We start from the raw sequence: 20688 nt of genomic DNA, 5'->3' as shown, positions 1-20688 counted from the left end.
GTCACATCGGTCATGTCATGGGGCAGATACACCAAATGTTCCTTTTGACCCTGTAGTGGTCCTAGCTGAAAAGTCAGGGGATCACCAGAGTTAGTAGGCTTCAACCCCTCGACTCCATGAATGTCTGCACAAAATTTCATGGCAATCCATGAAAGACAGACCAATAGTGCAAGTGTGGCTAAAAAGACACAATCTAATCAAGAAAAAAAGAGAAATATTAACCTGATTTAAAACCAATCAGCTTCAGGCTAAATATTGAAGGTCAAATTAAAATGTGGGAAAATATTATTGTGGTAAAAGGGAAAATCTGGGTACAGTAAAGAGGCAGCTGGAAAGACAAACAGGAGGGTGTCTCACAGAAAGATGAATATGCAGACAAGAAAAAAATAACTGCTCCTGATGGTACAGAAGAGAACAGGCTGATGGGTCGGGAGTTAAAAACAACATTATGCGAGTGTGAACTGAACTGAAATGGACCATATTGTGCAGGTTTGGAGGTCTGACGTGATTCTTGGCTGAATCACGAGAAGATGTTACAGGATGTTTGTTTGCTTTAATATACAGTTATGGAAAAAATTATTAGACCACCCTTGTTTTCTCAGATTTCTTGCTCATTTGAATGCCTGGGACAACTAAAGGTACATTTGTTTGGACAAATATAATGATATTAACAAAAATAGCTCATAAGAGTTTAATTTGAGAGCTGATATCTAGCCATTTTCCATGGTTTTCTTGATAATCATTTTGGTCATTATCCAGAAAACCATGGAAGATGTGAAGAAAAAGGGTGGTCTAATATTTTTTTCATGACTGCATTTACTCAGATGGAGTATGACTGAGTACACAGACCGAATCCCCCGTCTCACCTGCAGTCACACCTGACCACTTCCTGCTGTTGGTGACCCAGACTCTATTGCCTAGGCTTTATTGTATTCAAATTGTATTGCTTTTTCAGTCCATTCAAAGTTGCACAAATATTGTAATCTGCTCTCTAATAAGTTTCAGAAAGAAACTGAGAAGCAGGCTTTTTAGTGCAAAATATTGTTGGAAATGTTATTGTATAATGTTGAGTTTACATTTTACTGTCTGCTTACAGATATTGTAAGAGGGTTTCTTAACATCTTCTGCACCACGAGTGGAAAAAGGTTTTAGACTGGTGAGGTGATTGATCTCAACTACGTAAAAGTTGGCTGTTTCACAGCGTCCTCTAATTTATTAAACTGATAACTTGCATAAAAGGTGACGATTGATACATTTATTACAGCCAGGTGAGAAGGCTGGGTTATTTAATCTCTCTCTCTCTCCGTGCATGCTTTAACTTGTGTTGCTGCAGCAGTCTTTTTGTTTATCTGATAGCATTCAGTTCAGACTTGTGAAACTGTTTCAGGTCTGACTATGTCTACCTCCACTATAAAATTTTTCATTTTGAAACAAATGACTTTACCTCTGTTTTCATCTAGTGTCCACACTTGAACGAGAAGAAACTGTGACTTTTCTAAACAGAATAGACGTGGTCTTCCCCGATTCCTCATGCTCATATCATGGGACACTTTTCTGTGGAAAACATTTATTTTATATAATTTTGAATAAACGGACAATGAATTACAGGTGCTGCAGACTTTGTTGTCTATGCTAGCAGCTGTTGTGTAGTTAAATTCATCATTTTGTAATGCTACTACTGTCTACATGGACAGGAGACAACCTATTTTTTGAGCAATTCACATTGTGATTTGCATTTTCAGGCTTTTTAGTATGAGTGAAGATTATTTCTGAAACAGTACTACAACACTTCGTGATTGTGTCCTTTTTTAAACACAATTTTAAAACTAAAATTTATTAGTGTGGACATTAGGGCTGTGTTATTATATTTGGGGAAAAAAAAAAAAAACTTATCCCTGGGGTTTTGGGATTTACCACAAATGCATCTGCCACTACTTATTTGACTTATTTAAACTGTTGTTTAATCTCAGTTTCTCTCCTTCCTGTGTTTGTGATTTTAAAAAATATACCCAAAAATTGCACATGCATCATTATAGTCACTCACTGTCAATACAATACCATCAACCTCAATACAGTCTCATTAACACTTCTTCAGCTCACGACCTGATTTGACTAAATTTAGCCTTGCCGTGGGATGTAGGCTCAATAAAATATACTATTACTCTTCTATTGCTCATGTGAGCAGGAAGGAGAGCAGCAGTGTGACCTATTTAGGGTTCAGTTTGTAGATTTAATTTGAGTTTGTTATAGTCAACAAGAATTTTACACACAACAACATAAGCTGAATAACAGCAGATTAATGTCTTCTGTGGCTCTGCAGGAACTTTCTAAAAATCACACAGACGCTGCTGATTATCAGGCAGCAAGGGGCAAACCAAAGATTGTATCAAGCTGCATTACGGTAAGGGTAGTATCCAGTATTTTTGGACTTCCAAGAACTAAAAGTTAGGATATCTCTGCCTCTGCTGCTTCAATGCAATTATTTAATTCTCTATTCCTTATTTGTGCCACAATTAATGACTGCAAAAGTAAAAATCACTGAAATGCCTTAAAATTTAAGAGTTATAACAAAAACATCAAGATGGTAAACAAAATTAATTTAGGGCTACAGCAAACTGTATTTTTTATCATTTATCGATCTGTTGTTTGTTTCTCTACAGCTGCAAACAAAATATTTACAATATTACCCCCTCATGAAGTTAATATCGCTAATGTATTAGCAGATATTAACAGCTATATATTTACGCAACCAGCAGATCAAAGCAACATGATGATTCATTTGGAGCGTCTGCGTCCACCTAATGAATGTACGACGTGCAATGTTTACTCTCTTTTAGCTTCATTTTAGGTCCTACCAAATAATTCCCTTTAGCTTCTTAATGCTCCAGTCTGTTCACCAGATACAGCTTACTGTGGTTGTTTGCCGTTTGGTGCTGAGCAGGTAGTACTTTTACAGCTGATCCCTGGAAAACTGTTGCCGAAAACGGCACAAATAAGAGCAGTTTGCTTCAACCGAAACAGTGAAGCTGCAGGTCAGAAAAACGAAATAATGAGCTGAAAGAAGCTATAAAACTCTATCGGAAAACTGCAGAGTGCACTGACAACTCTCTGTGGATTGGTTAATAAGTGTGACCCGTTTGACATTTCCCAGTCATGTAAGCCCTTGTTATTATAAAAATACTGATCATGGCAGTTTTAATCCAATATATGAGCGAGTAATCTCACCTCTGCGATGCACACAGGATCCTGCGGTCCACATCGGATGAAGTAAAATTCCCCGAGCTTCCACACCTGGACGGGCCCATCAGGTTGAGCTCTGCTGCTCACCGACTTATAGAAGGCATAGCTGCCTCGCTGGCAGGAGGGGGCACCCAACCACTGAAAGAAAGACAAGACAGCACTGATGAGGAAGAGTTAATAGCCTTTTCGTGGCTCAACAGGAACTCATGGCATTTCCACAGTTAGAGTTTGGCATTTATTAAGCTCTGAAGATCGATCATAGACCAGAATATTACTCCTATACTCATAAGACACAAATCAAATATGTATAGTTTAGCGAAGTCTCAGCATAGCTTCCTGAAAAAGTAACTTTAGACTGAAAAAAGGAAATGGGTTTAAGATGAGGAAGCAAATATTTTTTAAACCTTATCTGTAAGAGTAAAAACAAATAAACCTACAGAGAGGCAAAGTCAAAGGTTCCATATGGAAGAAAATCTCAATCAAAATCACATTGACATTTATAGTAGAGCAAATTATAACAAATACAGCCCTACAATTACTGTTACATCTAGATAACACAGTATTTTTTATAAATGGTAAATGGAGTGCACTTGTATAGCGCTTTTATCCAAAGCGCTATACAAGTGCACTCACACACACATTCATACTGGTGGCCGAGGCTACCTGGGCACAGTGGTGCCACCTGCCACCATTGGGAATTCATTCACACACCGATGAACGCAGCATCGGGAGCAATTTGGGGTTCAGTATCTTGCTCAAGGATACTTCGACATGCAGGCTGCCATGGTCAGGGATCAAACCACCAACCTTCCGATCAGCAGATGACCTCTACCAACTGAGCCACAGCCGCCCCAAAAAATCATATTCTTTTAGAGTACATGTCATGTTTTGGATGTACAGTTGTAAAGCTGGCAGGAAACATTTACATTTTTAAATGGCAGTCTTAAATGAAAACTATTTCGCAAAAGCTTAAGCGCTTTTCTATGTGGGCAAAGGTACTCTGACGGCTACTTTCTTAAATAAATGACTTTATTACACATTATAAATACAATGTATTACATTGTCTACCTATTCTAGAAATGAAAACAGAGAAAACAGACAATAAATAAGACAATACATTGGAATAAAATCAATGTAAATATAAATATCCATCTAAATAAAGAATTAATAAAAAGCAATCTTTTTAAATCACCACAAGCATCATTTTCTGGATAATATATTGTGTAGGAAAAGTTGCCAGACAACATGCATTTAATAAGCCAATTAAATTAAATTTAACAGGCACACCCCCAGCTCCTTCCATGACGCCCAACGCTGAAGGCAATGTCGGCTTCAACGTGCATCAGTTTCCGCAGCCATTCAGCCCCCATTCTGAGATGCACATGATGGACTCGGCACCTTCTTTTGTAGAGTTCAGCCCAAACCCTTCTGTTGGCTTCAATGAGCACATAACTGCAGGTAACAATGTGGAGCTAGATTTGGACCCTCTTCTCCAGGATCTGAATAATTAGGAGGATTTCCTGTCAAAGTTGTTTTTGGAGTGACATCAGAGAGAGACCAAAGTCATCGCGTTGACTTTTCTTCAATGTTAAGGTTTTTTTAGCAACCAATATTTGTTGGGCTATAATCTGGACCAAAGTTAATGTTAATAAATCAAATGTTGAGATCAATTAAACTGGTGGACTGTCAGACTGATACACTGATGAGTTGACATATATCTACATCGGAATTAAAAATGTCCATGCTGGGATTCTCAGGGTTTTAAAGTAGACAAAAGTATTAAGTGTTTTACATTTTTATGCATTATGAGGGAAAACAAAATGAAAGCGAATACGTTTGAAAAAGAGGAGCCCACAGTTTCCTCCCTACACTTTGTCGGGCATGTTCAAGCCATAAATTCTGCAGAAACCACCTCTGGCATCAACACCTCTGACGATAAAGTTGCACCATCTTGCAGTATATTAAAATGTATAAACAGCAACTCAGAGCAGGATATTGTAATATATTAAACAAGTTGGAGAGCAAATGTTAAAAATTAACTCCTTTGACTGTTTAGCATGGCAGAGGCATATCTGCAGCACCTGATAGTGACTCAAAATATGTTTAGATATGAGTGGAGGTGAAGAAAGTGATGCAGCTTTTCATTCCAGATGGAGTGACACCTATCAAAATGACTAACAGAATTTTACTGCCAATGATTAAAAACATTGTAATGGAGAAAAAAAGCCTGAAAATTAAGACACAGCTGACTTTGCAAAAGAGTAGCCTACTTCCTGTTACCATTACACTACAACACATTGGTCACACTTCCTGTTAAACTGATTTGCCTGTGCACCCTGTTGTTTTAGATCAATAAATAAACACATCAGTAATTAAAAGGTTGAATTTATAGAAGCGGTTCTGCTGTTTTACTTTTAGTTTCACCTGGCTGCACAGTATGAAGGCCACATGATTCCCAGAAGCGAGTCATAAAATCATCAGCTGTAGTTAATCATTCAGTATCTGCAGTGTACTGCAGAGGATCCAACTGTAATTTTGTGTTATTTTGAGTTATTTCCTGCCATCCTTTGACAAGAACAAAATCTCACAGGACTGAGACCTTTTACAAGTCTGCACTCTGATTAAGTTTCAATTAATTGTGCAGGTCTGATTTACAAAGTGGCAGTATGAATTACTACAATATCCTCATGAGAGGTGCAATATTTGTTAAAGGCAAACTATGTGTTAAAATTAATTGAATATTGTGGTGCTGCAGACGTCCCAGCCTACACATTCTGCACACATAATTGCAAAATAATTACACCATGATGATTTTAATATATTTTTCAATGAAAATGAGAATTATGATGCTTCAAAAATAATTTGAGTCTCTTGCCGACTTTTAGTGTTTTTCACAATTTGAGCAGTAGGTGAAGTTAGGCTCAGACGTGGGGGGTGCAGTCACACTTTAAATGATCATTATTTTTGACAGATACTATAACAACATTATGACTTTCTTCATCTGCTAGTCAGTGGGAGGGTTCATATGTTGTGACTAAACTAGCATTCCAATACCTCCATTGTGGCTTGTAAAACATTATTTTCTCCTGCAACTGGTTGATTTGTCGTTGGCAGCGATGGAGGGAAACAATAAGGGAACTGCACGCTTGTTTAGAATATGACATACAGTCATGGAAAAAGACTAGATCATTGTTTTATTCAATTTCATTCGAATGCCTGGTACAACTAAAGGTACATTTGTTTGGACAAATATAATGATAATAACAAATATAGCTTTTTAGTGTTTAATTTAACAGCAGATATCTAGCTATTTTTCATGGTTTTCTCAATAAGAACCAAAATCATTGCCCAAATTACCAAATATCAGCTCTTAAATTAAACTGTCATGAGCTATTTTTGTTGTGGTCACTATATTTGTCCAAACAAATGTATCTTTAGTTGTACCAGCCATTAAAATTAACAAGAAATTGAAGAAAACAAGGGTGGTCTAATAATTTTTTCCATGACTGTATAACCCTAAATGAACTAAACCTTTATCAGGCTTCACTACAGCAGCAGCTTATTGTTACAGGTAAAATTGGGCGAGGCACTGTTGAGAGAACAACAACATCTCACAGTTTCTCTCAGGGATCAACAAAGGGAATTAAGCGATTGTGTAACAAAGAGGTTCTTATCTTGGGATCAAACTATCCTTATCACTTTATGTTTTGGGTTGAAATTAAATAAAATCATATCAATAAGTTTATATATTAGAGCTGCAACAATTGCTTGAGTTATCGGCTGGTCTAACTGACAACTTATTGGCAATATTTTTGGGTGATTCATAATTTTTTAGCTTTTCTTAAAGCAAAAATACAAAAAAAATGTGGTTCTAGTTTCTTATTTGTAAATATTATCTGGTGAGAATCTATGAGAATAAACTGAATGTCTTTCGATTTTGAACTGTTAATGGAACAAAACGCAGGATCTGAAAATTTCAGCTTGGTCTCTGGGGAACTGTGAGAGACAATTGTGACTACTGACACAGCCAACATTTCGTCTTACTGGTCTTACAGGTCTTACAGACACACCGCTGTCAGAAAACATGTTTATTAATGCACATAAAACTGCAATCCTTGACTCTTTTTATCTAATATGCAAGCATTCACATATTACATTTCTAGCTGTCTGACAGATATAATTAAATGGTTGTAGACTGCGACCCAAGATGCAATAAAAAGTAAGGAATTTGTTTTTTAGTTTGCGCTTTGCTTTTATCCCCTCTGTTTTGTCAAAGGCCTCCACTTCATATGATCTTTTATGGTTGTTTATCTTCCCTAAACTTGTCTTCACTTGATCTGTAATCACTTTTGTGCAAAATTAAAACAAATAATTACAAAGGCCAATTTTGAACAGGCTAAACCCTCTGAACCCCACAACCCACCGGCAGGTTTGAAAGACCTGTTTTATTATCAAAAAATTAAAAAAACATTGCCAAAGTCACACCCTCTATAATTTTAGCCAAAAACTGTAACAGCAAAGTATCGTCTGATTTTGTCATCTGTTTGCACGGAACTGAGAGGACAAGGAGGGTTTTAAATAGAAGTTGTAAAATTGTAAATAGTTCAATATGCACAGTTGCATACCATGCGGAGCCCCAATTTTTTCAATATTGGTAACATGTGCGGCCATTTGAAAAATGTTGTATATATAGAATTCACTTTATTGCTCTGATTTTAGAAATTATCAAAGAAATTAAATTTACATCTTGTCTTCTTCATGACTTATGGCATTATAACTATGTTATACTGCACTAATGACATATTTTATGTTTTCCTACTTCTAACCATGATTGCGATGTTTCCATAGAGGTGCAGGATTTATACATTGCAGTAACAAATTAGGCCACAGTGAGCAAAATCTGACTGGAGCAAGAGAAAAAAAATTAAACTGCTTTGGGTTCAGAGGGTTAATGAGTATTAATAAAGTGTTAATAGCCTAAAACAGCTTTCCATCAGTCATTCTGTAACAGCAGGTTCCCCTTTTTGTCCCCAAAATGGCGGATGAATCTCATAGAGTTTGTCTTTATTTAATATACAGCTCAGTTTACATGAAGCTTCCTGTGTGTTTACACTCTGGAAGTGATGAGGAGCACTTGATTAGTCTTACCACACAAGCAGCTAATGCTCACCATTTGTCGGTGCTTACACGGCTTGAACAATAAATCGAGCACACCTCGAGTGGGTTCATACATCTGAAAGCCAATACTGCCTCTGCTGCTGCTGCTGGGTGAATAAACCTGCAGCTTTAATTTCACTGTTTTGTAAGAGGAAGTGTGAGGAGCCGCGGGCCTGCACACCAAGAGTAGTTTGTGGAAAAGAAATAAAACATAAAACCAAACATACGTAAGAAATGGAGGCAGTCTGTCTTGATTTAAAGGCAGTTTTGAAGCTGTTTGGTTTTCACAGGTCTGATGGCGTGTCAGTAAACTTGTTGCCTTTGACTTATCACCATCAGACCTTTAACAAAAAAATGAATTCTGTTACTTGTAATCTTTAAGCATGCGACCTAAGTGATGATCTCTGTATCTGTCAGGAAAACGTGAGCTGCCATTTTGGCCACTGAGCCGCAGCTTTAGTCAGCAGGCTGTGTGTATTTATTTACAGATAACCGCAAAATCCAGTCATTTAGGAAACAGTGTTGGGGACTATTTTTAGCAGCGGATTAATCCACATTTGGTACTCTAGTGAGTATTTGGGGCAGCAGGAAGGTGTGTGTTGGATTATGATAATATAAACTGCAGTGTGTGTTCATGGTAATGAAGGAACATGTCAAATACTTCAATAATGTGGTAAAAGTTTTTAACAACAATGGAGCTCTATTGTACAGAGGAATAAGATGTATCAGGCCTAATTCATCATCATTCAGTGTTTTTTTTTATTTCAGATCATTTCATGGATTTTCTTGACTAAATATTTGCCGAATATCAACAGACTCTTCCTTTAATGCAATGTGATGAATATCAGAAGTAAAAGATTCACCATGCCTCCTATATTTAGAAAAAATATTAAAATAGATTTTAAACGCGCAAACTACAGCCTCTCGGTATGTAAGAAAAAGATCAGACAGCCGGCTGAGATGATGAAAGGGCAGCACAATACGATACCTATCATCGTACAGGGGTTATTATTCATTATATTGCTATACAGGGTGATATATTGCAATTTCTTTTTAAATCTAGTTTTGGAAAAAAAAATGTCACAGTGTAAAGAATTCACCAGCATCCAACACCATAGCACTATTTTTGTGCAAACTGTCTGCTACAAATCTTTGAATGCAAAATATAAATTCAAATAGTTTTTGAGCAAACCAAATGTAACCAAAATCACTGAACGAAAATGAAAAACCGGTCTGAAACTTCAAATGTTGAGGAATTTCTTTTCAGTAAAGCACATAAATGGCTTTTATGGGGCAGTTGGCCTCGGAATTCTAATCAAATACTTTGACAAAATCTGTAAATGCAGCAGTGTTAATGTATTTAATGCTTAATACCGCTGACTAGCCACTGCCACAAGATGTTGCACTTGTTAAGTGCAACAATTTCTCTTATTATTGTCTTTGTATTATCCACTGACATATCCATCAGAATAATACATTAAAAAATAACATCAGCTGATAATTACTAACATAATACCAACATAATAAAATAATACTCATATATACCATATAATTATATAATTTCTGTTTTACTGAAAAAAAAAAAATCTTTCAAAAACATTTTGCAGTAAAATTACATAAATTTAACATTAACATTGGAGTATAGTATAGTACTAATTAGGGAATATCTTAGTAATATATTATATTATTATATGTAAACACAGAAATGTAATAGATTTTAGATTTTTTTCATGATTATTATACTGGATATGTTATAAGGAGCAACATTAAGCAAGAATTAAAAATATATATAGAGAGAGAGTATCATAAACAAAGTATCAGCCCCTAGAGGAGTTTTTACTCATATTTTCAGCACTGATTAACTGATTGATGGATTGGTCTATAAAATGTCTCAAGTCTGAGAAATTGTAATCAAAAGTTCCCAGAATCCAAATACACATCTTTAAATGTCTTGTTTTGTCTGGACACCATAAACTAAAGATATTCAGTTTTATATTATATAAAACAGAGAGAAGGCAGTAAATTCTCACATTTAAGAGGCTGAACCCAGAGAATGTTTAGAGATTTTGCTTAAAAAAATACTTAAATAATTAATTGATTATCAAAACAGCTGCAGAATAATTTACTTTCAATTCCCTGAATGAAATTACTGATTCATTGTTGCAGCTCTAAATGAAGCGTGGCTGAACAGTTTTTACATGTGTGGCAGATTTTTTTAATTAAGTGAATTAAAAAAAAGCAGCCAGAGGTCACATTCACTATATCCATGTGAAATAAAGGCCTAGTGTACTGTATAAGCTCAGGGTGTATCCGGCTTTGCAGCTGCTATCCATTTACTCATGATAGATGAGACATTAAGATTCACAAAATAAATACACATACTGCATTTCCTCCCCATTCTGCACCACAAATAGCCTCTTCCTAAAACAACGAGCCATCCAGCTCTCCTGCCTGCTGCCTAAATGCAGAATATTCTCAAATTCTCACTCCTGTGTTGATCATCCACAACCCCCACCCCACTCAGCACACCCTCCCCCACCCAATACCCATAACCCACCACAGGCAGAACCTCCTCCCACCCTCCCCCACCCGCTGTAGCTCTGCAGACCAGCTGCAGCAGGCCCAGGATCAATTTTTAGAAAGATACTAAATAAATGTCACAGCAGAAAATATACATATCGGCTATATACAGAGACATTAATATGACTGTGGTTTTAAATAAAAGCCAGCACATCATATAATGCAGTAACATGATGTTTAACTATTGCGACATGGAGTATCACTTTAAAAGCCCTGCATGTGGGAAAACCGTAGGATACCAAAAAACGTGAAAAACATCTTTCTGAGTCCCTGAATACCATATTTGTATTAAAAGATATATTTTGGTGAAACAACTTCAGACAGACGAAAACAGACAAGGTCACTTTTGAATGTCGAACTCGCTCTATATCCTGCTATAGGAACTGAAATTATAGAACCACACGAGGATTAAAGAAAACACAGAGTCCCTGTGGAAACATTACAGGTCTATAATGATGACAGGATGAGAGAAAAAGCACATTTAAGATCACTACATGGCATCTTAGATACAATATAAACCCCAAAACAGCAAGATTATAAGAAGCCAGTGTGAGATAAAGTTAATAAACATACTGCAACTCCCTACACGAATATCATAAAGACACTAAACTATTAAAGAATCATTAATTATTTACTGTAAAATCAGTGCAGAGTCCTAGCAGTATATTTCAAGTCCTTGTGAATATATTACAGATGTATTTCAGTGATGTACGAGTGATAAAGGGACATAACTGCAGAGGAACAAATACACATTCTACACCCTAAAAAAGCTCATATAAATATATTTTATGCAAGAATTCTAAACATTAAGTTTGATATAAGACTATTCAGGGAATATTATCATAATACATTCAGATAGAAGTCTATGTTGTGAGCTCACAGATAATTGTAATAGATGTTTTTTTCAGGATTATTATACTGGATGTGATAGAAGAATAAGCACATTTTAAGAATAAAACAATATTGAGTACTATAAACAAAGTATCAGCCCCTAAAGGAGTATTATTCAAGTATTACACAATCATTTATAATTTTTTAGTTGAATTAGATAATCAGTATGGTGCTTTACAGACAAAACATTATCCACTATATGAATGCTGCAGCTGTATTTTACAGGAATATAATAGGTATTTTTTGAGAGGGTTATTTAACAGACTCTAAATGAAATATGTACAAAGAAGAAGATTAAACAAAATTAGGACGGATAAAATCACTATAAGCCCCACAGGGACATTAGCCCCTATAGGTATATTATAGATATTTTAAAGTAATTATGTGGTAATATAATGGGATTCTGAATAAGATAATAGGGACATATGGTCCCCACTGAGATTAAAGGTTTATTTCTGAACGATTATACTCGATGCAATATAGGGAGTAATATAATTAAGTACGAATTAGATGGACAAAATATTAGACATTAGTGGAATAATTAACCATTTTATTAGACACAGAGGAAGAAATAATATAGTAAATTTAGATACAATTTCTGTAAAGCTCAACTGACACAATATTAGCCTCTATTGGTATATTATAGATATTTTAAAGTAGGAATATAGTAATATAATAGGATTGTTAATACCATTAAGTCAGATAAGGTCTCCACTGATTGCTGTCAGCAACTATAGGAGATTTATAGGTTTATTTCTGAAATATTTAATGTAAGAAATAAAATTGAGGAAGAATAAGACTGACAAAGTCATAGACAGGATAATAATAAAATGGACATCAGACCATTTTCTCTGACATTGAAGGAGAATTAATGGGGTAAATTGTAGATTGATATAGATATTACAAAGGAATATTATATGGGACATTGAACACTGTAAGATCAGATAAAGTCTCCACTGATTACCCTGATCCTCTTTAAAGAAATACAGGTTTATTTAAGGTATTAGATATAATATGATACAGATTAAGACATTACTGAGTATTATAGATGCAATACAGTTTTATATACAAAATCTGTTGTTAATATGATATGAAAGGATAACATGAGGTCAGATAACATCTCTGTCGTCCATGGTAAGCCCCTATATTAAAATTGCATAAGAATTACAGAGGCTTGTAAGGATTATTACACTTAATAATACTTAAAAGCAATAAGATTACATATGAATAGAGCCATATTAAGCTTAGAACGACTGACAAAATATTATTAAGCATTAACTGAATAAAATATTATTGTAATATTTAACAGTTGTTTATTAACATATGAGGAGGAACAAGAATAGAGAAGAACAACACATTGATATTGCTATTGATATTGAGCTCTAAAGATAGAGCATTTGCCACTAAGCAGATATGATACATATACACACATTTAGGACGTATTATGGTAATAATTTAGATCAATGAGTACCATAAAGACAGATAAAGTCTCTACATAACACTCTATTTTTTTAACAATTAAACTTTACATAATATGGGAAAGATTATAATAAAGTAAGAATAAATTACTAACGAGTACAGGCAATTATAAGCTATTACACAAATACTAAACAGGTCACAAAAGGTAGAATACATAAAACGAAGCCACATAAAAACAACATACACAATATTAACCACCAAAATCACATTATTGATAAAAAAATATGAGCACATTACGTTAGAATAAAGAGTCGGAATTTTTTTTTAAATATCATAAATAGATAAAAAAGAGCTGCAAGACTGAGATAATCGATCACTTCTCGTTATATGCAGGCATATTGGCAGTAAAAAAAAAACCTAAAAGAATCCACACAAAGTGAGATTTACAATTTACCTGAACCAGAGAATTTGGTGCACTTTTGCTTAAGAACTCATCAATTTATAGTTTAATAGACAAGCAGGAAACACAGGGACAAATAGCACAACAAAATACAATAAATGTACGATTAAACTCAAATTTGACCTGCCAAAACTAGATAATGTTGGCATTTTGCATAAAAAAGGTGGATTATAAACAATAAAAATATAAATACCTATGTCTGTAGAAAAAAAGGAAAAATAGCACAACAGTGGGATCAAGTCACAGCTCTGCAGACACAGTTTTAGCCCCAGAATGAATATTATACATATATTTAACTTAAATTATAGAGAGACAATATGATAAGTACTACCATCAAGTGAGAATAGTGTATCATAAACATACCATTACGTACTATAGGAGTGTTATATTCAAGATTTTTTTTATTTTTTTTATTTTTTTGTGGCCCTGGGGGAGGGCCAGCTGAAGCAGTGCTCCAGCCTAGCGGTGGAAACGAGGCAGGGCTGAGCAGGCAGGAAAATAAAAGCCACATAATATAATCTGAGCAGTGAGAGGCAGTCCTCTGTCTAAAATGTGAATATACACACACACACACCAACACACACACACACACACACACAAGAATTTAAGATGGAAACCCTTAATCTGCACCCTGCCTACGTCAGTTCTCGTGATATTTCTGGGAATAATGCAGTGAGATATTTTTTTACACAGTTTTCAGTACGGGAAGGAAGAGGGAGGGAAAAAACCTCCGACGAATATTAATAATAAAATGTCTCCTGCTTTAGACAATAAATAAATAAATAAATTAAATCCAAACACACAGTCTGCACAGTATTGACCTTGGGTATATCCTGTTATTCAAAAAGCTCACAAGTTCACCACTGGGAGAAAAACCTCTCAATACTGCAATAAATTAATATTTAAAACAGAGATATTATAAAAATATACAACCACCACTGGGATATTAAATATATCCCTCGCCACACATGACGGATTCCTATCAAAATAAATGACTTTGTTCGTTTTTATTTCGACTAAAAGCCCACATTGCTCAAGCTGTGTGTCCTCTGGATGTTTCCTGGGTTTTTAGGCAGGACTAATCTTCGCTATTTCAACTACAAAAACTCCATATTTCCCTCTTCATACACGCAATATTAACATTCCTCCTTAAACTGTGGCAATTACGCCGGAGACAAAATGTCGGGAGGGATTTGATAATAATATCAATATGCTTCCTATTATAACCAACACTACTGCTGCTCCACCTAGTCTCACTCGAAAAAAAAATTCAATCTTTAATATCACGTCGGTGTGGGAATTAATTTGAGAGTCTGCGTTCACAAATGAAAAAAATGTCGAAGCAACGACTCGCTGCGAGCTCGTTTTTGTTGAAAAAAAAAAAGGTGGACGAGCTTAAAAGTTTCCTGATATTTTCAGGCAGTGAAACGTACAGAAAATTAAATGTTATTTTGCTAATGTGTTGTTGCTGTGGGTGGGGGTTGGTAGCCAGAGCAGAAGCTGAGACTGTCGACACGACACACAAAGAAATTAATCATTAACACGGCGAAAATATCAGAAATATTAAAGTGAAATTTAATGGCTGAGTCTCTGATATCAAACGAGGCGACAGCTTGATGTCACAGCCGATTGTTTCCACCGTAAAAATACAAATATAAGCGGTTCATTTTCCACCTCTGGAGGAAAAAAAGTTGAGCCTGGTTGAATAAAGTTGTAATTGCAGTCAGAGCAACTCTCGGTGCTTTTTTGGGTTTGGTTGATATGGGAAAACAATCAATACGACATGGTCAAACTAAATGAAATAAAACACGAAATCGGGATTAAATTCACAGCGACACACGGTACAAATATTACCCACATCAACAGGTCAGAAAACCTACCGGGTGAATATGATATAAATCGACATTTATTCGGAAATTATATCGGCTTTACCTGTATTGCATTGTGCTCCATTGCAGTCCTGCATTCCCTCTGTGAGGCCCCTCTCCGCTTACACCGCCGGGACTCGCCGTCACACAAACAAACGCACCAGAAAAAAAAAAAAAAGCCTGGTTTTTGTGTGTGTGTTATTTTTTGTGAGTATGTGTGTGTGTGGAAATGGGACAGGATCTAGGTGTGGCCAAAGTTTGCCACAGAGTACAACTTAATGTTAAAGTCAAACGGCAGTTCAAGCATCTTTAGCTTCACTGGTGTGACGTATTTCCGGGTAACGCGGCACATGTGGGCGGGGTTTAGGTGCGAGAGGGGTTTAAATCAAGTCATATAAAATATCATTAAATTACACACAAAAAATAATCCAGCATAGTTTGGTGTGTATAGCTGTGGAGGGATATTGAGCTTTTTGCCCATTTCTGAGATTTTTTGGAATAATATAGGCCTATACATTTTTATCAACAGCCATATTGATGAAAATTGTATTCCCTCTGAAATGTTGTAGAGAAGAAGTAGAAAGCATGAGGTGTTTTTGTTTTTTAACTCTTAGATTTTTATTTACATTCATATTGATGAAAAATGTATTCCATAAAATATCGTTATATTACACACAAAAAATAATCCAACATAGTTTGGTGTGTATAGCTGTGGAGGGATATTGAGCTTTTTGAGATTTTTTGGAGTAATTTATATAGTTCTACCTTTTCTCGCTGGCTTTTAACACCACGTAGAGTGTTGATTTTACGATTCTATGTTTTTATTTTTATTTGTATATATCCATATTTTATTTGTGCGGGCAGTACATTTTTCATTTTATTTATTTTATTCTATTTTTTATTTATTTATCTTATTGTATTTTACTGTTCTATTGTTTTCTACATCTCTTTGTATTGTGTTATCTATTTATTTTTGTGCAGCACTTTGGAAACCTTGTGTTTGCTAAAATTGCGCTATATAAATAAAGTGGATTGGATTGGACTGGATTTTATCAACAGCCATATTGATGAAAATTGTATTCCCTCTGAAATGTTGTAGAGAAGAAGTAGAAAGCATGAGGTGTTTTTGTTTTTTAACTAACTCTTAGATTTTTATTTACAGTCATGTTGATGAAAAATGTATTCCATATGAAATGTGGAGTGGAAATAGAAAGCATCATTAAAAGCATATGTACCTCAAATGTGTTCTTAGTTCGGCTACAAATGCAAATTTACAGGTATAAATAATTTCTAGATTTTAACAAAGGAGGTCAAACAGTATACAATATTGAAAAATATTGAGATAGGCTAACCAGCAGATATTCACATATGAGAAGGTGCAACAAGAAGTTTTTATTTTATTTTATTTTTTTTTACATTAAACACACAGTATGTAATATCTGCCACTAGGGGTCCCTCAATGAAAAAGTTATAGAGTTTGATCAAGTAGTGTTAAACAACAACCATTACTGATGAAAATGTAGCTGGTGCTACTCGGGCAGAAATAATGTTCGTGGACAAGTTCATTTAAGATGTACTCGCGTAATGTAATTTCAGAATGAAATCTGGTTTATATGAGGAAAGTAATGTTAGCGAGTGTTACCTTTGGGTTTCCTGTGTTTCCCACAATACATTCATGTTGTTCCCCCCACAAGTTAGAACAACTACAGGGGTTAAAGGTTATATATGACTCCATGGACAGATGACCAAGTAAAACGGGCTGTTAATTAATTAAAATTAAAGATTTCTCTGGGTTTGTTGGAATCATTTGTGATATACAACTCAACAAAATACACTGGATAGTTGATTTCATTTGATAACATATATAAGTCCCAATCGGTCTGGTCCATGTCAGCAATGGCCTCATGAGTTATTGAGTCATTGACTCTTGAGTCATTTTCAAACCACAAATATATACATTTAGTAAGAATTATAAATATGAACACCAGTATCTATGTGTTTCATGACAGTATAGTATACTACTACTACTACTATTACTATTATTGTTGTTATTATTATTATTATTATTATTATTATTATCTGATTACCTAAACAGGCTTGTGTCTCCAATTGGAGCATGTTCAGTCAGCACAGTGCGGGTTAAAAATACTGTAAAGATGCACATTAGCCTGTAATGACAGCATCCAAACACTGGGTCTAAAAAATATGCAGTCTTTTTTACAGCTGCCAGATTCACATACAGTTATTGTTAAACACTAACAACATGGGTAGCATGCTCAATATATCTCCAAGCACATTCCTGAAATTAAAAATGTAATTATTATTTCCAAATAGTAGGAGTACCCATGGGAATATAATGCTTAAATATTAATTAACATTAATAAACAGAGCCATAACCATGACAACAAAAGGCTTAAATGCTTTAAAGGATCAGGTGAATGCAATTTACAGTGGTGGAAGACGTATTCAGATCTTTCTTCAAGTAAAAGTACCAATACCGCGCTATGAAAATACTTCATCCATCAAGAGAAAGGACTGAATGGCAATATTAGTAACGACATAAAAGTATGTTATATCAGCTAATTGTACAATGAAAATAAAAAATACTTTTTCTTCTGCATTTTTTTCTTTCTAAATAGTTTTAATGCATAAATATTATTGGATTAATATTATTGATGCATGAATATGTACACATTAAACATGAATACTTTACCAGCTTAAAACTTCAGAATATGTGCTTTTTATATTGTAGTATTCCACTACAGCCTGCACACTGTTAAAAGGTCTAAATGTCTATATATCTTAATCAGTCATAAATATAATATACATAAAAACATATTCTGCTGACTGAAACTGTTATTGTTTGTTTATTGTTTTTTACATTTAAACTTAAACTGCTACTTTTTTGTGAAATAAAAGTTTTAACTTTTCAGACTTTTCAAAATTAATCTCTATCATTTTAAATTATATTAAACTTCTTTATAGAAATACAGCCTGTTATGAGGGGTCACAAGCAGACATGGCTTTGTTGGCACTTAAATGATGATATGATTAATGATATGATATGAGGACTCATGATTTAGTCCCATTATGAAAAAAATAATAGAAATGCTAAGCACAGGGGAAGAAATACAAACCTTTGCATTGGTTTAGCCCAGCTTGAATCCTCTTTGAACTGAAAGAGGAAGGGGGAAGAGCTGGCATCCAAAACTGAGAAAAATACACCTTTTATGTACAGTTGAAACCAGAAGTTTACATACACTATATAAAAAGACATATATGCTTTTTTTGGACCAAAGCACGTTCATCTCTGGGACACAGAACCTGTCACCTTCCTGAGCGGTATGATGGCTGGACATTCCCATGGTGTTTATACTTGGGTATAATTATTTGAACAGACGAATGTGGCACCTTCAGGCATCTGGAAATTGCACCCAAGGATGAACCAGACTTGTGCAAGTCCACAATTCTCTTCCTGATATCTTGGTTGATTTCGTTTGACTTTCCCATGATGTTACACAAAGAAGCAGTGTGTTTCAGGTGTGCCTTAATATACATCCACAGGTGTGTCTCTAATTAACTCAAATGTTGTCAATGAACCTATCAGAAGCTTCCAACGACATGACAGCATCATCTGGGCTTTCCCAAATTGTTTCAAGGCATAATAATGTTAGTGTATGTAAACTTCTGACTTTGAAGAAAGTAATAAAAAATTGTCTTAAAAAATCCATCTCTCATTATTCTGGCATTTAGCAAATAGAAATAATTTTGGTAATCCTAACGGACCTAAAACAGGAAAAGTGATTGTCTGATTTCATGTCAGTCAGTGAGAAAAAAAACATATGTGTCTTTTTATATAGTGTATGTAAACTTCTGGTTTCAACTGTATGTGTTGCATCCTGTTAGCAAACAACTTAGTCAGCAATCCATCCAAGAGTTAGCTGGGTTTTTGTTACAGACTGGAAACTAAAAAGTCAGTTGATTGTGACAACACAAGTTAAATGCAACATACTTAATATACAGGACATGCAACTGTTTCCAGTATTTGTGTTAAACTAAACTAACATCGTAGATGGAATGATATCAGTCTTCTTCAGTTATATTATCATGACTGTCCTATCCTCATGAAAGGCCCCCATAGGTCATCTGTACAAGCAACTTATTACGTATTTATGCTTATTGACCTCTAGTGGCCGTATGGAGGAATTTAGGTGATGTAGTATGAAGAGCGACAAAGTCCACATAGTCAGTGCGTTTACATACACAGTTTAATCGAGCTATGCTTAAAAATAGATATTGGCGTCTAATAGGACTTCTGTCCTTGTCTCAGTTAGTACATACAACTGAGAAAATCGAACAAGTGACGAGAACAAGTCCTCTTCCTCAACACTGGGTGGCGATATGCGTCATTTCAGCGGGTTAATATGGCCCCCTTTCTGGTTAACCTCAGTTCGACACTTTGTGCCGTCGCTATTGACCGGCTAATGTGCGACCAGCTAATGCGACCGGCTTCTTTGGATGTATTTGTTCCAGGGTCATACGCCAGCGCAGGGGTAGAGCATGTGCACATGCGTTGTCTTGTCATACATACCGGTGAAAATCCTATTCCAATCACATTATCTGAGTGTCCTAATCTGAGTTGGAGAACTCAAACATCAGTCGGACTAACAAGTTTACATGCACTTCAGTTGTCCAGTTATAATCAGATTAAGGCAATAATTAGTGTCATATAAACATACTGAGCGAGACGGTAGGGGTGGATAGATCAGTCAAACTAACACAGGACTTTGACATCGCAGTTTGTGTCCTGTGTAAAACCAAAACTCATCCCTCCCAACCTAAAACAATTTAATCTGTATTCATATCTACTATGTTGCCTCACTTCCTGTTTTGCTCCCTGCACTAATAGCAATAAGTAGTGCCTCCTAGCTAACAATGATGTAGGATTCTAGTAGTTTAAAATCATGATCTGTTAAGTAACTCCAGCTGACAGATAAATGCAGTGAAGTAAAAAATGCTATATTTCTCTTTGAAATGCAGTGAAGTGGGACTATGAAGTAGCATGACATTAAA

The 20688-nt window shown here is 35.2% G+C and overlaps 1 protein-coding gene across 1 annotated transcript in view; it reads right to left on the bottom strand.

Moving 5' to 3' along the window:
* The window catches only part of zgc:77151 (uncharacterized protein LOC337153 homolog), a 35926-nt gene extending 19828 nt beyond the window's left edge, over positions 1 to 16098 (bottom strand). The window contains exons 1-2 of the mRNA XM_059351329.1: positions 15680 to 16098; positions 3226 to 3378 (exon numbers count right to left, since the gene is read on the bottom strand). Coding sequence (XP_059207312.1) covers positions 3226 to 3378; positions 15680 to 15700 — 174 coding nt within the window. The 5' untranslated portion in view covers positions 15701 to 16098. The remainder of the gene's footprint in view (positions 1 to 3225; positions 3379 to 15679) is intronic.
* Between the last annotated feature and the right edge of the window lie 4590 nt (positions 16099 to 20688).

This window comes from Centropristis striata, chromosome 15, assembly GCF_030273125.1.
Source record: "Centropristis striata isolate RG_2023a ecotype Rhode Island chromosome 15, C.striata_1.0, whole genome shotgun sequence".
Classification (NCBI taxonomy): Eukaryota; Metazoa; Chordata; class Actinopteri; order Perciformes; family Serranidae; genus Centropristis; species Centropristis striata.
This window is presented reverse-complemented; position numbering and strand designations above follow the sequence as displayed.